General features: G+C 43.9%; 1 protein-coding gene across 2 annotated transcripts in view; it reads left to right on the top strand.

Moving 5' to 3' along the window:
• The window catches only part of GRB10 (growth factor receptor bound protein 10), a 149,432-nt gene that overhangs the window by 113,970 nt on the left and 15,207 nt on the right, over positions 1-20,255 (top strand). For both annotated transcript variants that reach the window (XM_052786984.1, XM_052786985.1), the window contains exons 6-8: positions 8,612-8,768; positions 14,608-14,723; positions 17,550-17,624. In XM_052786984.1, coding sequence (XP_052642944.1) covers positions 8,612-8,768; positions 14,608-14,723; positions 17,550-17,624 — 348 coding nt within the window. The remainder of the gene's footprint in view (positions 1-8,611; positions 8,769-14,607; positions 14,724-17,549; positions 17,625-20,255) is intronic.

Below are 20,255 nucleotides of genomic sequence, written 5' to 3'. Positions count from 1 at the left end.
CATTAATTTTTTTTTAATTTATTTTAGCCTTCAGGGCTGCAGAGAAAGCCTTAGGAACTCTGTACTTGCAAGCACCAGGGAACAAACTCACAAGTCCTTAAATCCTTGGCTTTTTCACTCCTTGTGATTACTTTTTTGGGGAGGAAGGAGGAAGAAACAGGAGTGGGAAGAGGGTCTATCTTTGTCTTCCTCTGTGCTGCATTCTATGTTTGTAATTTCTGTCCAGCTCTGCATCTTATGCTTGCTTAAATTCCTTTGCTACCAGACTAAGTAAATTGGATTGCAGTTGTTAAAGGCAAATTTCATAACTACCGGTTCTTAAAATAACGTGTTTGGTTTGTCATGTCTGGACATTCCAAATACAGCTTATTTGGCATCGTCCCTGATTGTTGGACTGTTGCGGTTTTATTTTATTTCTGTCATTATATCAACCACAGTCAAAATCCTGAGGTCCATTGTATCAGATAAGAGACAGTCACTGCCCCAAAGGTTTGCCCGTGCATTAAAAATGCACATCAAATACTAATCCTCAGTTTCCAAAGGCACCTTTGAAAGTGGTCTCTGATCCCTTTCCTAATAATACGTGGCTGGACTGGCGCATGCAAATGGAGGGCTGGAGCCAAGTCTAACTACGTATACCACCCTTAATGGTATTCCTGTTTTCTGCTCTGTAACCTCTCTGCTCCTTTCCCCTCAGAAGAGCGTACGAGGGCAGGGGAATTTTGTGGACTGCCCATGTAGAAGTTGTAGTTGGACAATAGTAAGTCGGAGCGAGAAGCCAATTGTACATTGCCGGACCCTATGCTGAAATAGCTTTCTGGCTCATAGGGTGGCCTGGGCACTCGGACGGCAAGTGCTTCAGCTGCAGTTGCCACAGTGTCCTACTGGGAAAGAAGGAGCCATGCAAGTCCTCGGGACCTGCACCATTTTTCTAAATCCTATGGGAAGCTGCTCCCTGGAGCCTTGTTGCACTGTCTGCCAAGCTTCAAATTAATGTGGTTCTTGTGGTTGAAAGCCTGTGCAGCAAGGAAGATGTGGTAATAATTCCTTTTCTACAGAGTAATTTATAATGGCAAAACAATTTAAAATACTCAGTAACTAGCTTGGTTACTTAAGAATTTTAATCAAGAAATTATTATGGTTTTTCTTTGTATTACCCTTTCTAGGGTTGTTAGTGACTTAAATTGTGTTTGCAAGAACTTTTCTACTAAACCTTTCTCTTGGAGCAAATTCAGACAATAAATAATGCATTCTGTAAGCACAGCTGAGGAAGATTGCAAACTATCTAGGCATAAATTGCACAATAAAATATATGAAAGATAAAGGTTAATGCCAGCAACACCACTTAATGTCTCTCATTACATAATCAAAGGAGCGTAACAGTGCCTGTAACTATTTTTTTTTTTTTCTGCACATAAAGGATCTCGAAACTAGAAAGGATTTTTGCATGAAAAGCAATTGCTGTTGGGAGGAGCTGTGTGGAGAGAAGGGAGCTCATTTACAGACTTATAATCAAAACTAATGGGAAATGCGGGGTGGGGGAGGACGCAGGCGAGGAAGAAAATGTAAGCTGTCGGTGCTGTGACCACAGGAAGAGTCTGGACCCCCAGATTTGGGACTGGGTGAGCTGGCTGTTGCTGGGCTATGTTCCCACTGGTGTGGACTGGTACTGTGTCAAAGCCTATCCAAACTGCTTCCCAAGCTTTCTCCATTCCAGCATCCTTCAAATACCCAGAAGCTTCAGCAAAATTCATAAAGGCCTATTGTTACTCTTAAAAGGATTGAAAATTAGTCTTTCTCCTTTCTTTTACCTAAAAATGAGAGGCAAACAAGGAATCGAGTGGGAAGATGTGAAAATGTCAAACGGGTCAAATGATTTATCTGAACATGTGAGCATTAAACCAAAGTGGGAAAGAGTGAAACGGCTTTTGGGGATACTGTCACAAAAACAGTGCGTTGTCTGTATATAGGCATGTACCACTTAAAAACTGCATTCTGCTATTTATTTGTAAAATATGGAAATTATAGGGTAGCAACTTACAGTTTCCAAACCTTCAGCTTCTAAGTATGTGAGCACACGTTGGAATAAATGTTTTATTCATGCAGGCAGTGGTTATGTCTTGAAAATGTGCTCTGTACAGTCTTTTCTTAAAAGTACATTGCACAGTTCACACCGTTTTAAGTAAACAGCTGAGATTTTTGAAGAAGCTTCGATGCAGTTGCTCTGCAAGCCTAAGCCTGTACAGAGGGCATTAGTACTTTAAGTTTTGAGAAAACAGAAACAGTTGATAAGTATAGACTTCATCCGGTGTCTCCGTAACAAATAGCCATTTTCACACGTAGTTTTGAATGAGAGGAGGAAAAGCTTTGGCTTGTCTTTACGATATACGGGTTTTGAACTTTAATAGTACCCTAAATGTGCTCGCTGTATATGTTCCTTTAAGTGTGGTTTGTGTATATGCAACATCACACACTTTGCTTATTTTTTTAAGCTCAAATGTCAACAATTGCAGTGTGTAATTATGCCAATAGTGCAGAGAGACATGTTTGCTTGATTAGTCACCGCGGCCTGAATTCAGCCAATATAGCTTACGGCATCCAGCTGAAGTCCAGAGTCAGGAGCCTAGATTCCCTCTGCAGCTAGCAGACACACACAAATACCTTTGTCATGCGCTTTACATCTTAAGTTACCCCATCTCTCTCCCTTAGCTTAAGAAGGAATTTAACTCTCTAAAATTACCTGGGGTGAGCGTGGGCCTGTGCGTTCATCCATGACTGGTTCGGAAGTGCTAACCCTCCAAATATAGATGCTGACTTGAACCCAGCGCTAATCCTGCCCTGCCCTTCTCTGCCCACGCCGCTGTGATTCCCAAAACCTGTCTCGCTGGTGCGACCCTCACAGGGTTCATGACTTTAGCATTGGTGTTTGATGACCACTGAACATACGATGATACTGTGATTCCCCTTCAAGTTATTCCTCTGACTCTTGGAAATGGGTTTAGAATTCAATAGCCCAGCAAAGAGGGACAGAAGCAGGGTTTTCCAACATGGCCAACTTAAGTCCTTTTTTTGTTTTTTGTTTTTGGTTTTTTTTTTTTAAGATTGCTGTTTTGAATATGAAAGTCAAAGACTAAGATCTTGATCTTATAACAGTTGTTCTCCTTTGTTGTTCATAGGCTTTCAAATGTGTACCTAAATATAGTATATGCCAGAGGAGAGAGTTAATGTTGCTATGAGAACCTTAACCTCAGCATTTCCTAGGGTTTTATGTTTATATGTAGGGAAAAAAGCAATGATCAAATAACTGAGAGTTGTTTTTCTTTTATAAGAAAGTACTGTCTGATGCCTTGTATATAAGTGATCCTATCTGCAATGTATTGCTGTTAGTGCTGCTGTTTGAAGGGCTTTTTTCCTGCATGAGCTGTGCAACAGAGGAGGCAAAAAGAGCCATAGGGTTGACCTATATATTTATTTCATTGCAGCACTTGAAATTCCCGTGTCTTATAATGCTGCCGGGCAAGTAAGGGGGGACGGGCTGGTGCTCCAGTGTGTAGATGTGGTTGACCGAGTTGCTTGCCTGTCAGGTGTGCACAGAGCGTGCTTAGAGGCTTTTATTTATCAAAGGTTTGCAACTTTAGGAAGCAAAGCCTTCCTTTTTTTGTTACCTTTTCAACTAGGCAAATAGCAGTTCCAGGGTAACCTGCATGCAGAGCTTGAGTCTTCAGCAGCTTTGGGTTGACTGATCCTAGCTGAAAGCGTCCCCGTTCCTCCAGTGACTCTGGCTCTGCTCTTGTGAGCCCATGAGCTTTGAGTATAGAAAGCTTTCAGAAGAATGCTCTCATCAAAACAGGGTTCCAGTGAAAACAGCAAGTTACCTGCGTGGTACGTAGGTGCCCTCTGCAATAAATCACTCCTCCTGCTTGCATAAGGTACATGCATTTCAATTCAATTTTCTTTCTGTTTACCTCACTGATGGTACAGTTCTCATGTCTGAACAATCTTGATGAGTGAAATGGGATGAAAGTCAAAACTTGCTGGACTGATTTTCAGTCTGTGCAGCTCTTGGTAATGACTCTTCAGTGTATTTTAATGGCTTTCTGTGATGTCTCTGATCTTCGAACCTTATAAAGTGAATCTCTTGAAGAACTAGTGTACTGAAACCTTTTATCTATTAGATTTCAGTCAGAGGGCCTTCTCAAAATGGGTACTCTCTCCTTATACTTAGTTTGGAATCATAATCCAGGATAACAAAGGTTGGTTTGCACTGATACAAATTACACCGTGATTCATTTCCGTTTGTAGAATGCAAATTTGGATCTGTTTGATGCTGAAGATTTTCAGCATAACGTCATTTAAAAGCGTGAATTTTTATGATAATTATATATAGTCGTAGGTTTTCTTTTGCAGAAAAAGGAAAAAAAAATAGCACAAATAGAAAGTGGAGAAGTAATGTGACCGTGACACAACTGGGTTGGGTTTTTTTGTGCTCATTCCTAATAATGTTTGCATTACGTGATGCACACAAAATACTGCAGTGAGGCTGAGGAACTAAGGCTGGAAGATGAAACAGCCATGAGGGTACTCAAGATACACAACCCATTATATGAAACCACTGAAGTGATGAATATTAATGTTCTTTTAAATTTTTAATTTTTAAGTCTTTCTGTCTTTCAAAAAAAGAAAAAAAAAAAGCTTGGGGGAAGAATTCTTCCCAGAACAATGGTGCAGTCTGTTATCTGCTCCTTTGCACTGTAAAGCACTGAATGTTCAGCCAATATAGTGCTCTGGTTGGCTTAGCATTCTTAACCTTAATTTTGAATAGAAGGTGCCTTGTGCTGCTGACGTAATTAGGGCCTTTTGTAAATCACTGTTGCAGGCAGTCTGCTGTTGCATTTCACTGCATTTCTTGGAGGGATGCAGGGCAAAATGTCAGACTAACTTTCTGAACCCATCTTCAGGCTAGGTGTTTTCATTATTGGAGCATTTCGTTCAGAACGAGTTCTTCATTTTCCTTTGTAGATAATAAGCCCCAAATCAGTTTTGCAAGTGAAACAGTGTTTCTGGTGGAAGAAGTTTGAATAGGGAGCCCTTAACATCTTAAAGTAGGAGATGCTTTCTTGAATAAAAGACAGGGCAGGGAGGGGGGCGGGAAGAGAGATGGGAAATGTGAGAGGGTTGGATTTGACCAGTTGACTTTAAATTAAGTCCCCTCTGTGATAAAGGAATATTGCAATCTGCCTCTTTTGTCACGGCAACCGTCAGAAAGCTTGAGCCGAAGCTTTGTCGTCGAGCCGGTTCCGTATTCGTGGTTACGTGTCATTCTCCGCCTTGCGTGGGGGCATAAAATCCCGTTACCTTTCGCGTAAGCCTCTTGGGGACCGTTGCACTCTTGCCTCTGCAGAGGCATGGGGTTTCGCCTCACTTCGGTCTCTCTCCCGTCCGCTGGGGCAGGGTTCAGCTCAGGCCATTACATCCCCCGCGATGCAGTCTTTTATATCCGTGATGTCAGTGGCGATACGTGGCCTTGCACTGTCCTTGATGGCAAACACAGCACTATTAATAGTCAGTGAAGTTAACTTGAGCATTTCTGCGTTCACGCTGTCCGCCCGCTGCACTCCAGTCCCTGGGCTTTAAAGGAATCCTTAATCCCCCCCACCGCTGACCGGCCCTGCGAATGAACGTACCCACGTTTGTAACGTGGCTCCCGTAGTCACGGTGGTGTGGGAATAGTGGGGGTGCGGGGCCCGACGGGCCGGAGGAGGGAACGTGGCGTTCCACGGAGCCGCGCACCGGCCAACGGCCGTTGTGCATCCCGTACCCGCTCTGGGGTGCTGTGGTACTTCAGGGTACCGGCTCAAACTCTGGGCAAGGAGGGGGAAGGTGGGACGCGTCCCCCTGACCCCTTCACTTCGTACTGAGGGAGCAGGGCCTGAACGAGCGTCGAAGACTGCTGCAGCCTTCTTCCAGCGGCCGAACTCCCTCAAGTCTTTCCGTGCTTGGGAGCAGGGAAGAGTGTGGCGGTTGTCTTAGGGCTCTCTCTTTTCCACCTGCAAGGGCTTGAGAGGGACCCTCGGCAGAACAGCGTTCCCTCTCTTCTGGGACTTGGCGGCCGCAAGGATCAGGTGCGACCTGCCCTGTTTCGCTGCCTCCTTCCCTGCAAAGCCGCAAGGAAGGAAAAGGGGGGGGGTTGTGCTCCAGATGTTGCAAAAGCGTCGATTCGTCTGGCGTGTGCCTGGTACAGGCTCCCATGCGAAGGCTGAGGCAGAGAGCACGGAGCTGTGCCTCTCCGTGACTGATGAATGAATGAATGATGTCACCAGGTTGGTTCCTGAGGCAGGAAATCCACCCGAAATAGTTCAGTTTCGATACGGAAAGTGGAGTTAGGTGCACACAGACTAAGCCCAAAGTAGAAAGGAGTTCTTTCACCGCCACCTTTTCGGTCATGACGCTCCTTTCCAGTCTGTTGCGATGAAAAGCAGTTAGAAAAAAAAACAAAACCGAGATTCCGGCGGGTGTTAGTCCCTCCCCATTCCCCGCTGAAAGCAAATACAATAGCAACTTTCCGTCTTGTGGAATACTGGCGTTCCGCCGTGCTCGCACGCCCGGGGAGGGAAGGCGAGAGCCCTGCTCCCCCGTTGCAGCCCGGTGTGGGGCTTGGGCTGGGGACCCCGGCCGTCCCCGCAGCCCCGTCCCGCTCGTCCCCCGGGGGGCTGCCGGGGGTGGGAGCGAGCTCCGTGCAAACTCTGCTCTGCTCTGCAATGGGTGCTCGTTCCAGAAAACAGGCTCGGTTAGGCGTCGGCAGGAGCGGGAGCGCAGCTGTGGCATCGTACAGCGCGCACACCGTCCCTCCCCAGAGCTGCAGCCGCCGGGATTCCCCGCTCCTCCTCTCCTCCCGACTTCGGGAAGAGCTGGCTCAGCCCTGCTGTCAGACGGAGCCGTTTCCTGAACGCGCGGCTTTGACTCACTCGGGCCGGAGGAGGCTTTAACTCCTCCCTCGCTGGGCTTGAATTTGGACGGAGACGGGCCGGGCCGGGGGGGGGGGGGGAAGCCGGGCGCCGGTGGCTCGGCGCTCCCCGGCGCCCCTCGCCCGGGGCAGCCCCTCTCCCGTCCCGTCCCGGCGGGAGGAGAAGTTCAAGTGCCGAAGTTGCCGGCGGATGACCTCAGCCGCTGCCGGGCCGGGCGGGCTCGGCGCCGGCGCCCGGGGAGGACGCGTGTCTGCGCCGGCGGCCGTTCGGCTCCCCCCGCCGTGGAGCTGCGCGGCTGCCGGAGGGGTCTCCGGCGCCCGCGGGTGGCCGCAACGACAAATTTCCTTTGTGATTTCTTTTTTTTTTTTTTTTTTTTTTTTTTTGGGGGGGGGGGGGGCGGGGGTAATTTGGAAGTCTGATAGTGTGTGGGAAACGATTACATCAGTCGGAGGGAGGGCTAGGATTGGTCTACACGGTGTGGTTTGATTCACTACCGCAAAGATTGCGTGTAACCCTTTGAGTGGAGCTCCGGCAGAGTTGTTTCCCTCCCCAGAAGCAGTCCCCGTAGCCGGGGCTACGTGACAGGTACGGCACCGCCGACCGCCGGCACCCCGGGCGCCCAGCCGCCGGCCGGCTGCCGCCGAGCCTCGGCGGAGGCAGAGCCCCAACCCGCTCCCGAGAGGCGATCCCCGCGTACAATGCCATCTTGTTCTTCCGACTGCTGCCTCTTACGTGCCGCCGAGGTAAGGCTTTTCCCTGCCCGATTTCCCTCCGGGGTGGGTTTTTGGTTTTTTGTTTTTTTTTTTTTTTGTTTGCTGTTCGATTCGCCTCCTCTCGCTAGGATGCGACGCGGGGCGTTCGCAACGGGGAGTTGGTGGAAATCTCGGACCCGCGCGTTAGCCCGGAGGAATAACGTTGTGGCAAGCGTCTCTCGCCTGAGCAGAACAATGCAGAGAGGAAAGCATCTGTATAGTGCTGGAGGTGGGGAGAAGGTTCCTGACTTGTTCTCTCACCTCCATTAATACTTAGGGGTGGGCAGCGTAGGCACGTTCGGTTGCAAACTACCCTCGAGCCGGAATCAAAAGAGAAGTCGGGACAGGGAGAGAAATGTCCGGACGGTGCTAGCTAATCGATCCGCCAGCAAACTGCAAGCGGGACTTCCCCGAGCGAAGCAATCAAAAGTTAGTGGGGAGCAAGAGAGCCATTTTCAGTCTTCAGGGTCTTGGCCTGCTCCTCTGTAAATGTTCGGAGGCCTCCGACGGGACCGCCAAGGAAATTGTGTGTTTGACCGGGTGTCGTTTCTCTCGCCCGCTGTTGCCGAAGCGCTCTCTCGATACTGTTTCACGTTCGCTTACCTGACGCGGTTTCATACGGAGCCTGCTCTCTCACTTTCTCTGTGTGTGTGGTCATATTAACCCTGCTGAATCTTTGCTTAGTGCAGGGAGGTGTTGGGGAGGGGGGGGGGGGCGGGAAATAGGGCAAGGGGGCCTCAAGAGAAAGTGTTATAAAGTGAATCATCCATGTCATTTGTCCTGGCTGCCAAGGTGCTTGGAACCATCACGCCGAGAGGATGCTTTTCTACGGTAGCTGTGTGGTTTGCCGATGTTCAGAGCTGTTGATCTGTAAGTGTACCCTTTATGTTGCAGGATGTAAAAGTCTTTAGTGAAGATGGAACAAGCAAAGTGGTCGAGATTCTAGCAGACATGACAGCCAGGGACCTCTGTCAGCTGCTCGTTTACAAAAGTCATTGTGTGGATGATAACAGCTGGACTCTAGTGGAGCATCACCCTCACCTAGGATTAGGTAGGGAACGGTCAAAGGGGTGGCATGGTTACCTGGGAACATAAAATATGTGTAATTCGTATTAATGTGCTTCCAGCCGGAACGTTTTCTTTCCACTGTTTTTATTTGTACAATTAGCTGAAGTCACATACGTGCTCTTTGTGTATTGCAATTTGATGTGTTAAGCGTTTAAGCCATTTTAAGTCCTCCTCTCATTTCCCATCCTCTGGTTTTCTGTTATAAAAAAGAAAAATAATTGTCTAATCTCCACGCTGGCATTCTGTTGCTACCTTGCTGTGTCTGAAGCTATTGCAAATAAACAGCTTAGGCAAATTAAGCTTGATCCTTAGAGTACCGGTCCTGTGAAACAGCTCAGCTCATCACCAGCTGGGAGACCTGGGCGAACAGACTCAGCTTTGCATACCTACAGTAATGCTTATGAAAGCTAGGCATGCTGAGGGGGGGGAGGGGGGCGGCTAAACTTGACTTCAGGCAGGGAAAAAATGGTGGCACCACCTGCAAATCCATGGGCAATTTCTGGACCAGAGGTGGCATCTGCTCTCCAGGCAGCAGCTCTTCCACCTGATTGAAATTAAGGTGTCATGGTTACAGTTTCAAGAAGGCAGCAAGAGGAAGAACTGTGGGGAATTAAATAACACCGTGAATTGGTTTAATTACAGTACCTGAAAGGATCTCATGTTATTCAGTCTTGCTCCTCCTGTTATTTTGTGGCACTGATTAGTTGCAGGGTTCTGCTGTGCAGCTTGCAACTGCCTATTGCTCAGATACGCTATCTATAATTCTGCGTAGCATACAATAACGCTTTAGAAAGTGTAGCATTTGGAGTATTAGTCGATATACTTCACGGGGAATTTTTTTCTAGAAAATAGAGGAAGACAGATTAGAAGCTGTGATCACCAGCACTGGAATTGTGAACGCTCTCCTAACGCAACTAACAGAGGGGGTTTTTTTATGTCTAAAAATGTAATTCAGAACCCTTACAAATAAAAAAAAAAAGGAAACAGTTTGCTGGAGATGTACTGCCCTAAACGGATACTGTTAAATGCAGATAAATTCACTGCTCTACAGAGTAGCACGCAAAAAAAAAAAAAAAAAAACCATAGGATATCCTGATTATTTAATGGTTTTACTGGTTGTCTCTCCCAATGCAGAGATATGTGAAAAAATTAACATGAAACACTCATTTGTATATGCCTGTGATATACTTTCAGTTCTGAGGACGTAGGACGAGGTGAGGAATTAAGGTATAAATTACAGAATCTTTATCTCCATAGCTTAATACGCCACATGCGCGCTTCTAACAACCTTTACAAATTTTCAGTTTTATCAATGCTCATTAAACTACCAGGCTTTTTCTATATTCTCTTTCCCATCATTGCTGATTACCAAGGTATTGTGTAAACAGAAGCCTTCTCCTTTGTAACCAACATCCTTCTCCTGCCAGATTCATTCAATGATGCCACAATTCAGTGTTTGTGACATCACAATAGCTTCCATGGTGACTAATTGTGCTGTCAAACTCTGGTGTGTGACATCTCTGAATGAATCGGGCAGGAGGCTGATTAGGAAATCAAAAGCTTCTGTTTACACACAAATAACTTGGTAATTAACAATGATGGGAAAAGAGCAAGATACTTATCGGGCTGCATTTATATACATGGGGACCTGCCTGCCTTGGACCTCTGTTTTACACTGGAGCACAAAGCGGGGCCCCGGCTGTCCCCGAGAAGCGGGGTGTGCAGGTTGGGGCTTCAGCAGCCACCAGACTTTTTTGGGCAGGGACTGCTCCGGGGCTGTCCTCCGCAGGCCACGCAGTCGAGCTGTGCGAGAAGTAATGCAGCCTTTGAGGGCGTAAAGCGGACAGACAAAGGAAAAAAGCATCCGAAGCGTCAAAAAAGCTGTAGTGGTACAGATTTCACGTATTTGAAAGGATGTGGACAGAAAAGGGAACAGAAGAGTTCATTTAACGGGAGACGACAGCAACGTCCAATTTCTTGCATTTGGCGGCCAAAGTATGCACTGTGACATATTCAATAAACTTTAAATACCAGCTTTCACGTGTCCACCCAGTTTTGGTTGCAGTTTGAATTTTTTGTTACACGGCTGCTTATTTCTAGCTTCTCAGTAGCTTAAATGCTTCCCTGTATTTCAGAGACTGTCAGATCAAGGTAGTAATCTGTCTACACCTTAGGTGAAGCTATCATCAGGTGTCTGACGTTCCATATTTTTCCCTCTAGAAATAAAGATTGCTAGTATAAATATGAAACAATGGTGAACAGATACTTAGCGGTGTAGGGAAAGAAATACAGTTTAAGAGCAGTGAGAATTCTGTGTTTCCATAAGACATTATTTCTTACTCAAGACATGCTTGCTGACTTAATGCCATAGGTGGTAATCTTGAAGCCCACCAAAAGAGGTGAGTTCCTTCATTAAGTTCACTATCTTTCCCCCGCCCCGGTCTTGGCCGATACAACTTTCCAAAAGAGCTGAGCTTGCAGAACCAGTTCATCTTTTTACTATTGGGCAGACTGAGGACAAGAGCAAATTTTTGAAGCCAGCTGCATATTTATCATTGTGGTCATCTTCTAGGTCCCAGTTTTTAAGGAACCTACACCTGACTGCTTACTTTGCACACGTAGTCAAGTGTATTCCAAATAACAAGTGTGCTTGCAAGTAACTTCAAACGGCTATTGGACCGCACAAAGTACTTATGTTCTCACTGGAGGCAATGGTGTGACAATTTACCATCAGACTTGCTTAGATTTGACGTGTGGAAGTGGTTCCTGCCGCATTGTGCCACTAGTACCTTAAAACACTTTGTGGTCAAGATTTAAGCAGTCTGTGAAACTTGGCTTGGTCCCATTATTTCATTTGCAACTAGAAATACACCTAACCTGCTCATAAAATGTGGTATTCTCCCTATGGGCTACTCCATGCTTAACTATCACCAGTTTACGATGGGGACTGAGATATCTGTATTGGACATTAACAGAAATAATAATAATAATAATAATGATGATGATGAAAACAGACTGTCATGATAGGATGTGTCTGGACAGTGAAAGAATCCCTACCTACAAACCTCATTTTTCCAGCTGCAGAATTGACTGTACATCTTACTTAATATAGTTGAAACAGGAAAGAAAAGTAGTAGGGCTCTGAGATATATATGGGGTTAGAAGAAAGAATTGCTGCATAGTTTTATGCATAGATCTTCTTGTTTATATGTACATTGAGTTTGATTTGCCTTAATCTGAACGAATTAAAAATGGAACAGTTAGACACAGCGCTTGCTAAAATACGAAAGCGGTGTGGGCTATTTCACACTTTGGTCCACCCGTCATTTGTAGTGATTCTCCAATTGGGAACTTGGGGCCATGCCTGTGAGTTGTTCATGATGAAATCCAGCTCCTTTTCCCATCTTGTATCACTTCTACAGTTCTGCAGAAGTTCAGATAATAATACAGGGCAATTGGGTGTGGCGGGGGAAGTCTGTCTTGTTCTTCTAAGTGTGTAGAGGAGACTGAGTTGAGCCTATCAGATAAACTAAAAGGAGACATTTCTGGTCACTTCAGCAGCAGTGCCACTTGAAGACAGACTGACCTATTGAACTTAATAGACTGACATCTGTCCTTCTAGTTCTGTAGCAGGAAACTCAAAGCAGGACTGAGGTTGAGTTGCTGGTGTGTCAAGTGGCAGTTCATCCCACTTGTACTAACCAAGTGCAAATTACCAAGGACTTTCCAAGTGGACAACTTCATAGAAGTAGTACCGAACTGACCAGGACTAGCTTCCTTTGTACATGCACGTGCTATGAAATGCTGCACCTTTTCTTCAGGATGGCTTTCACCATCAAAACGAAAATGTAAACATTAAATCAGCGGGAGTATCACCACACAGTCTCAAAAGGGTCTTGATTTAGTAAAGAAAGAGATCTAGGTCAGTTGCCTAAAGCATCTAAGAAACAGTCACTGGGTATATTTAAACAAACTAACGGTCAAAATGCAAAACAAATTGATAAATGTTCACCCATAACTGCATTTCCTCAGGCAGGACAGAATGAACAGGACGTGGTTTGTCCCTGCCCTTAGGCGAGCAATCTTTAGTGCATTAGGAAAGCGAAGACCACAACTTTGTGCGATGACAGAAGCGGGCAGTAGCAGGACGTGGGCTTTCGGGGTTCATACGGTGATGAAGATTCATACCAACATAGTTAAATGTTCTTTCAGAGGAAGCATAATTTAAAAAGCAGAAAGGCCCTCCACCCTCACAGGCCCACCATCCTCATCACAGTGTGGAGGAGGTTTGACATAACCAGTTGCCTAAAACCCTGGCAGCAGCAATAGACCAGCAGCAATACCTGAAACTTCATCTGTGAAGCCCCTAGATAATGTGGAGGTCTAGGTGATGAATGCTCAGGTGGTGCAAAATGTCCTTAATTAACTGCTACCAACAGCAGTATTTTGTCACGTGCATTAGTCGAAGAACTAACACCCTTAAAAGCGGTGTTAGGGCTGATGCACTAAGAGGCAGCTCTTTATTTGAGAGCAGCCCAGTATGCAAAATCTTCAATGTTAACCCCTTGAAACACAACCTGTAGCAAGGCTGGACGTTGCAGATGCACGGTAAATGCTGAAGTCATCAGTGAGCTGGTGATGACTGACAATCTAAATGCAGGTGAAAAAGACAATGGGATCACACAAAGATAGGTTAAATTTTCAATCAAAAAAATTACATTAATCTGCTAAGTTGAATAATTCAAGTGATGTTCAAGAGCTTGCTACTTTTTGAGATGCCAGTGACTGCTTGCTTTCTGTCCTGAAAACACCCCAAGAGAACTTGGGTGGCAGCCTGATATTTTTAACCGTGGGAATGTGAGGATGCAGGAACATGAAGTGGGGAAGAGAGTCTCCGAACTTCTTTGGCCAGCAAGTCACACGCATTTCGGATAGAGCTTTGCGAAAGTTATTTTTTGTTTGACCTCATTTTTTTTTTCCCTATTATATAAGGGATGAAAATACTAACTATTAAGACTTTTGAAAAATACCTGAATATTTTCTCAGAAACTGTGGAAGATTTGCTGAGATAATGAGTTCCTGAAGTAGTGCACACTTAGCCCAGTTGCCTTCTTTCGAGTTCCTGCTTTCAGTGAATTGGATTTGTTAAGCTATCTGTTCATGCTTTGATGTGCCATTCTTTTGACCATAGAAGTGGTGGTTATAGGGAGTTACCTTGTAACCAAATCTAGAGCAGAAAATTGCCCTGTCATGTGTACAAAACATTTGTCTCTGTCAGTATTCCTGTAAAGTAGATCCTGTGACCTCTTTCATAATAAACCCCATTGTCTAGCATCTACAATAAAGGCCTGAAGTTCACCTTGAAATGAACTGGTTTCATAGAGTGTGATCAAATAGGACACTGTATTTCTGTGATAGTTCAAGACCTAACGGTGGCCTTTCTGCAGCTTTTTTCCCCTTAAATCTGTCCACCTTGCCAGTTCCACAGCGTACAGCCAGCACCAAGAGGTTTGTGTGTATTATTTAAGCTACTGCACACAAAAAATCTTACATTCTTTTCTTTCTGAAAAGTCTGTGCTTATGAAACCCTGATGTAGGAAATATTTGAAGAATGCTGCCATGTAACATTCGATTTTGCAATGCTTACACCCTAGTTCCTTTAAATGCCTCATGGCAGTATGGTTTGAAAGCTATAATATGTTTTGTTAACTTCTTAAAAGGTAATGGAATTACACTGGGTTGTTTTACTACTGTTCTTTGGGAGTTGGTCTCGCTGCTTCTGCTGGTTGGCTGTGTGATGACATCATGTTCTTTTTCCACAGAGAGGTGCTTGGAAGATCATGAGCTCATAGTTCAAGTCGAGTCCACAATGGGAAGTGAAAGTAAATTTTTGTTCAGGAAGAATTACGCAAAATATGAATTTTTCAAAAATCCCATGGTGAGTCTCATTACTTAGTTGTTTACACCACAGAGAGAGGGATGGATTGCAATAACATTGCTGGGCGCTGTTATGTCTTTAAACATCTATTTAAAAAAAAACAAACCAACCAACCAACAGAATTCTTTCCAAAGAATTTTAACCAATGTTTAAATTCCTTGTACTGTCCTCCCAGCCTAAAAACCCCAAGTGTTTTCAAGTTACCAAATATACTTGTTTCAAAATGGCTATTGTTATGTTGGAGAGTGACCAAGACAGGGAAATATTTGTTGGTTTAAGAAAAACAATCAGAAGTGCAATTTACTCATTATCTTCAGAGTTACTTGATTTGAAGCAAATTGATTGCATAGCATGCAGTATCCAAACCTTTTAATTTCTGACAGTAATAATTTAAAAAAAACCCCTTTGGGTAACCCCTAAAGCCCTTAACTACATACAAGGAATTTCCAGTTTATTGTTACATATGTTGAACAGTGTCTCACCTGTGGCTGTGCTTTACTAGTGTGCTCTGCCTTCTTTACTGATCACAGTAACTCGCCCTCTCTATGGCCCCGTGTATAGCCATGCTTGAAAAGTATTGTATGTCATAGCTGTACTTATTTCTGGATTTGTAAGATCCTTTGAATGTTGTAGTTTTAAACTGTTTGCAGTGTAACTGCTTATTTGGGGATGATTTTTCACATTTTACCTAAACAGTTAAGTTGGAACAGGCTGTTGACATGAACCGATGTCAGCTGGTGTGACCTATCTAGGTAGCTGAAGGAGGATAATCCAGAGGTGGTTTAGGTGAGAACAGATTTTGGGTCAGTCGGGCATTTGTGGTGCCAGAAGAAAAAAGAAACATGAGGTCACACGGAAAGCTCGTTGCTGAATTTACCGTGGATGATACATTCATTCCTTTCCTCATAGGCGTTAATGCACAGTTGCTGCATCCTCACACGTGTGCTTGCACGTACATTCGTCATCTGCTAGTGCTTGTTTCGGAGACTGTGCCTCGACTTACTGTGTGAAACATTTCTGTACATGAAGTGTTTGTAATTTTTCACTTCTGTTGATCTTCCCATCTGATAACCTAGGAACATCTGAGTGTTGTACAGAAATTTTGGTATCATAGGAGCTAGCACATTGGATTCATGTCGTATACTTTAATTAATAACAGAGCATGGGAGTAAAACCCAGAATGCTTGGCATTCAGTCCCAGGCTCCTGCAATCAGAGAATAAATCATTCCTTTGGTGGTGTAAGAATGCGAAGGCTCCCTATCCGTTCCATTAGCTGTTGCCATATGGCACTGTTTCTACTCAAGAGAGGCTGGTAAATGTCAGCTTTCATAATTCATTGTGCAACTTACCTGGCAGAAGGGTGATTCCTCTTCAGCCCTTCTCTTTATGCCCCAAATACTGAAATTTACATTGCCTGAAGAGCGACGAATGTTCTGAACTGGAAACGTTTTTGTTGTGATTCGTCTTGTTATAATCAGTCATTGTTTTATTTCAGGCATTTCTGCATGTCTTCATGCTTCGTATAATGTTTAAAAACTTGAAGAATGACTTAATGTAATTGCTGTGTATAGTAAATTCAGTGAACCAAATTATACAGGCATTTTAAAACATGGCAAATGAAAAGGGGAACTGGAGGAATAAATCTGATGTCAAGTCATCGATTTAACAGTGAGAAAACTGTCTGACCTTTGTCATGCAAAGATTCAGTACGAATGAGATATTGTACCGGATGCCTGAAATCGAAAAGCTCTGTAGAAGCACCTGTTTGCATGTTTAACAGCATTTGCTTCTGTGTTTGTGGGATGGGGGAAAGGAGGGAGATGTCTGCTTTGAGATTGTTAAAATCTAGCACGTGAAGCGGGACATACGACACAGAGCTAATTATTGCACGTGTGTCCTCCTTCAGTTTTTATTATTTCATTTCATGGAATGTGTGCTGATCTATCCTTACAAGAAAAAAACACTGGGCTCTGTTATGTTACCCTGAAATATAAACATGTAGGGGTAGATTTTGCAAAGGGCTTTTCTCTTGACAGGTTGAAGGGTTTCAAGCCCTGAGCATAACCTGTCTGTTGAACAACCAAATGAAGCATCAACAGTCACACGTGAGCTCTTTCTCACTAATTAAGGTCTGTGAATGGCACTTCGTTTGGAGCCTTCTGAGGGACGGAGCAGGTTTAGGGTCAAGCAGATACAGCACTGAAGCACTGTATTTTGGATAGAAAGAGAGTGCTATCAGAGGTAAAGGTGTATGTACTGGAGATCCTGCAGCACCCCCGCCTGAGACTTCTTCTAATGCACTTGCATCCAGTTTACCCCTGTGAGGGTAGAGAAAACTTGTTATTCCTCCTGCTCTGCATCGTCCGCACGGCAAGTGGAGTTACAGAGGGTTTGTTTGCTGAACAGCCTTTCTGGACGGAGAGGGAAGCCCAGAAATTTGGTGACAGAATATGCAATAAGCAAGGAGTCACTGCGTACCCAACCGCAGGACCATTCATCCTGTCCTTTCCTAGAAAGTAGAGGCTGTTAGAGATCCCCAAGAGCCCTCAAAAGAAGGGGAAGCGATGGGAAAATGCACTTATGAAATGCTGCATATCAGATATTTTAAAAATCCACATTCTGTCTGCATGGGCGTTTGGTGAGCAGAAGGAAGGGAAGAGCTACACTTGAAAGCCCTAGTATTACTTTCTGTGTCAGGGGATCTCCAAACTGATTTAAGAGTGATAGTTTCAAAAAATTAATGACTGGAAGAAAATTCCACTTGTTCTATGTAAAAGTGTTCAAATATAATGTGACTTCCAATTGTTTTCTCTTTCTGTGTCTAGAATTTCTTTCCAGAGCAAATGGTTGCCTGGTGCCAGCAAACAAATGGCAGTATCCCACAGTCACAACTTTTGCAGGTACTGTAAGTTATCCATATGGACAAAGAAAGTTTTGAAGCTGGAGGGGAGAGGTTGAGAGGAAGGAAGGGAGAATTCAAAGGTCTGGAAATAGCTGGTCAGAGAAAGATCAGTGTAGTAAGTTAGCATATGGTACTAAAGTTCAAAATATCTGACAAAGATCTTCTCACCCAGTGGCATTGAGGTGTAAGTTACAAACACAAAGTATTCACAGTTACGTTCACACATATTTGTTCCACTAGTATTCGACTTACTCTGTGGGTGTCTGGTTTGGCCACCTAGTGTTGTTCCTAAAACCATCTCAGCAGATGTATTTCTAGAAAAACAAATATACCTCATAAAAAGCAAAACAGAAGTACTCTTCTATACTCCACATCATAGCATAGGAGAAAGTGTAAAAATGTGCGTGTATATTAGAAGACGGGCTTGAGATGGTGAGAGGTATTGCTTTTGCTTTTTATGTCCCATGTTTGTCCCTGGCGAGAATTGACAATAAGGACCAACTTCCCCATGGTTCAGGCAACTAGCTGCTCTTTTATAGAGAAAAATAATAATTCCCTAAGAAGTAAGTGCAGGTAGTTACAGAAAATTGTACATAGTAGTTGCAGAGTAATCCCATTTAAAGCTCCCCAAGTTAAATTACAGGGGTGTATACCTTATGCATATGTGTTGGTAGAGCTGGGCAATCTGCATGGCCGTGGCACATGCACTGAGTTTATACCGAAGTTTTGATGTCGCTGTAGTTTCTTGCTTGCTCATGAAGGAACTGTGGTGGTGGCACGGTTGGTTGGCCTCCAAGGATGGTGCTGAAGGGTGGGCTACCTCTGTGACAAGTAACTCGTTCACTTAAACCTCTCAATTTAAGCACTCCGATCTGAAACCCTGGAGTCTAAATCTTTTTCACTTTAGTTGTTTTCTCAAATGGGGGACATTCAACGCATGAGGCCAAATTAAAAACACAGTTTATTAAAAGAGTACTATATTAAGAATATAAGACTGTGATGCCTGGAAGACAGTAGCACAAGTTACAGGCAAACTAAAACGCAGAAGGCACAAATATATGAGAAAGTATACATACAAATAACTGATTTTAGCTTGACTTCTGTCATTTTGCATGTTTGCAAATACGCACTGGCTCTCTTTTTAAATACAACAAGTTTCCACTGACTTCTGAACCAGTGCACTCATTTTGTCCTGTAACCACTTCAAAATCCATTAAGTACTGGCTCCAGGTTCACTGAGAAGAATTTAAAACACCACCATCCACTCTCAGATGGGAAGCGAAACAAAAATCAAAGCAGTTTCTGGAATTAAAAATGAAAGTCACTTGCAATGATGTTGCAATTGGGAACCAAAACTGGTGAGAACAGGCATTGCCACAGACCGGTAGGAGCAGAGGTGTGCACACCTTGGACCCTTTTTTCCCGCAGTGTAAGTAGAAAATTGAGTTTGCTTGTTAACACAGGCAGCGGGACTCCCTAAAAGAGCAAGATGTTCTTGAAGACAGAAAAGTTTTGAACCTAGGGTAACTCAAGCAGTAGGGAAAGGAGAACCTGACAACCTTGTGAGATACAAGAGTTTGCTTCTGGGAGGGCCCAGTTAGGTACAGTCCTGGAGAAACATAAGTCACAGGGGTTAACAGCGTGAGAGGGTGGAGGAAGGAGGATGGGTACATTCTCCTTGGTTCATTGTTTAACCATAAAAAACAGTCTTCCTTCAAGCGTTTATATTAAATACCCCTTTCCTTTTAAAAAACACACAACCATTTTTCATTATTTCAATGACAGTTGTAATTTGTTGAAGGTAAACTTTCTGCAGTCTAGCAGTCACTAAGCGTGTTGCATCTGAGGCCACCTCAAAGATTGAGCAAGTACACTGTTTTTAATTACACATGAAATAGGGAAGAATATTAAATATCATCTCACAATATCATATACTGCATTAAGAACTAGTATTTTTAGTCTTAATAGCATTAAAAACAGTGGGAACTGTTTTCCCTAGGATCAGCCTGGCTCAGATATGCAAAAAAGCTTGCATCTTAGTTTACTTTTGGTTTATCTAGCTGGACAGAAAGAATATATTCTCCTTTTGGTCTTTCCCTTTCACAGTTGAGAAGTGGATTCATAGTACGAATAGCAGGAAAATTGACTGTGCTTTTCCATTCTGTTAGTTGAGATGGGAAGGAGGACTGGGAAAAAAAATTAGGTTTTAATGCAACTAAGAATTCTGATGCAGGGCACTGATTTTTTGTTTTGTGTCCTGTGGCCATTGTCCACCAAATAACACCAGAACACAACTTTCAAGAACTGCAGAGGCATCTAAGCCAACCGGGTTTATGCATTTTTCTTCCTACTATTGAATTTATTAGTTTGGCATTTAACTTACTGAGCAAGCCCTCTGTCATTTAAAAATCTGGCCCATTGTAATAAGGGAGCAATCCATCAATTTGCTAACCATAGTTAATACTTCCTTCCTTTGATGTATTGCAAATCAAACAATTCCATATGTGGTCCCTCTAATTGTGTCAAGAACTTAAATACTTCTGGATCCTGAAGTCTAGTATAATTGCTGACACTTATTTGACTGCTCTACGTTTCATTTCCAGTTAAATATTCTGTTGTTTGTCATAAC

Source organism: Harpia harpyja, chromosome 5, assembly GCF_026419915.1.
Source record: "Harpia harpyja isolate bHarHar1 chromosome 5, bHarHar1 primary haplotype, whole genome shotgun sequence".
Lineage (NCBI taxonomy): Eukaryota > Metazoa > Chordata > Aves > Accipitriformes > Accipitridae > Harpia > Harpia harpyja.
This window is presented reverse-complemented; position numbering and strand designations above follow the sequence as displayed.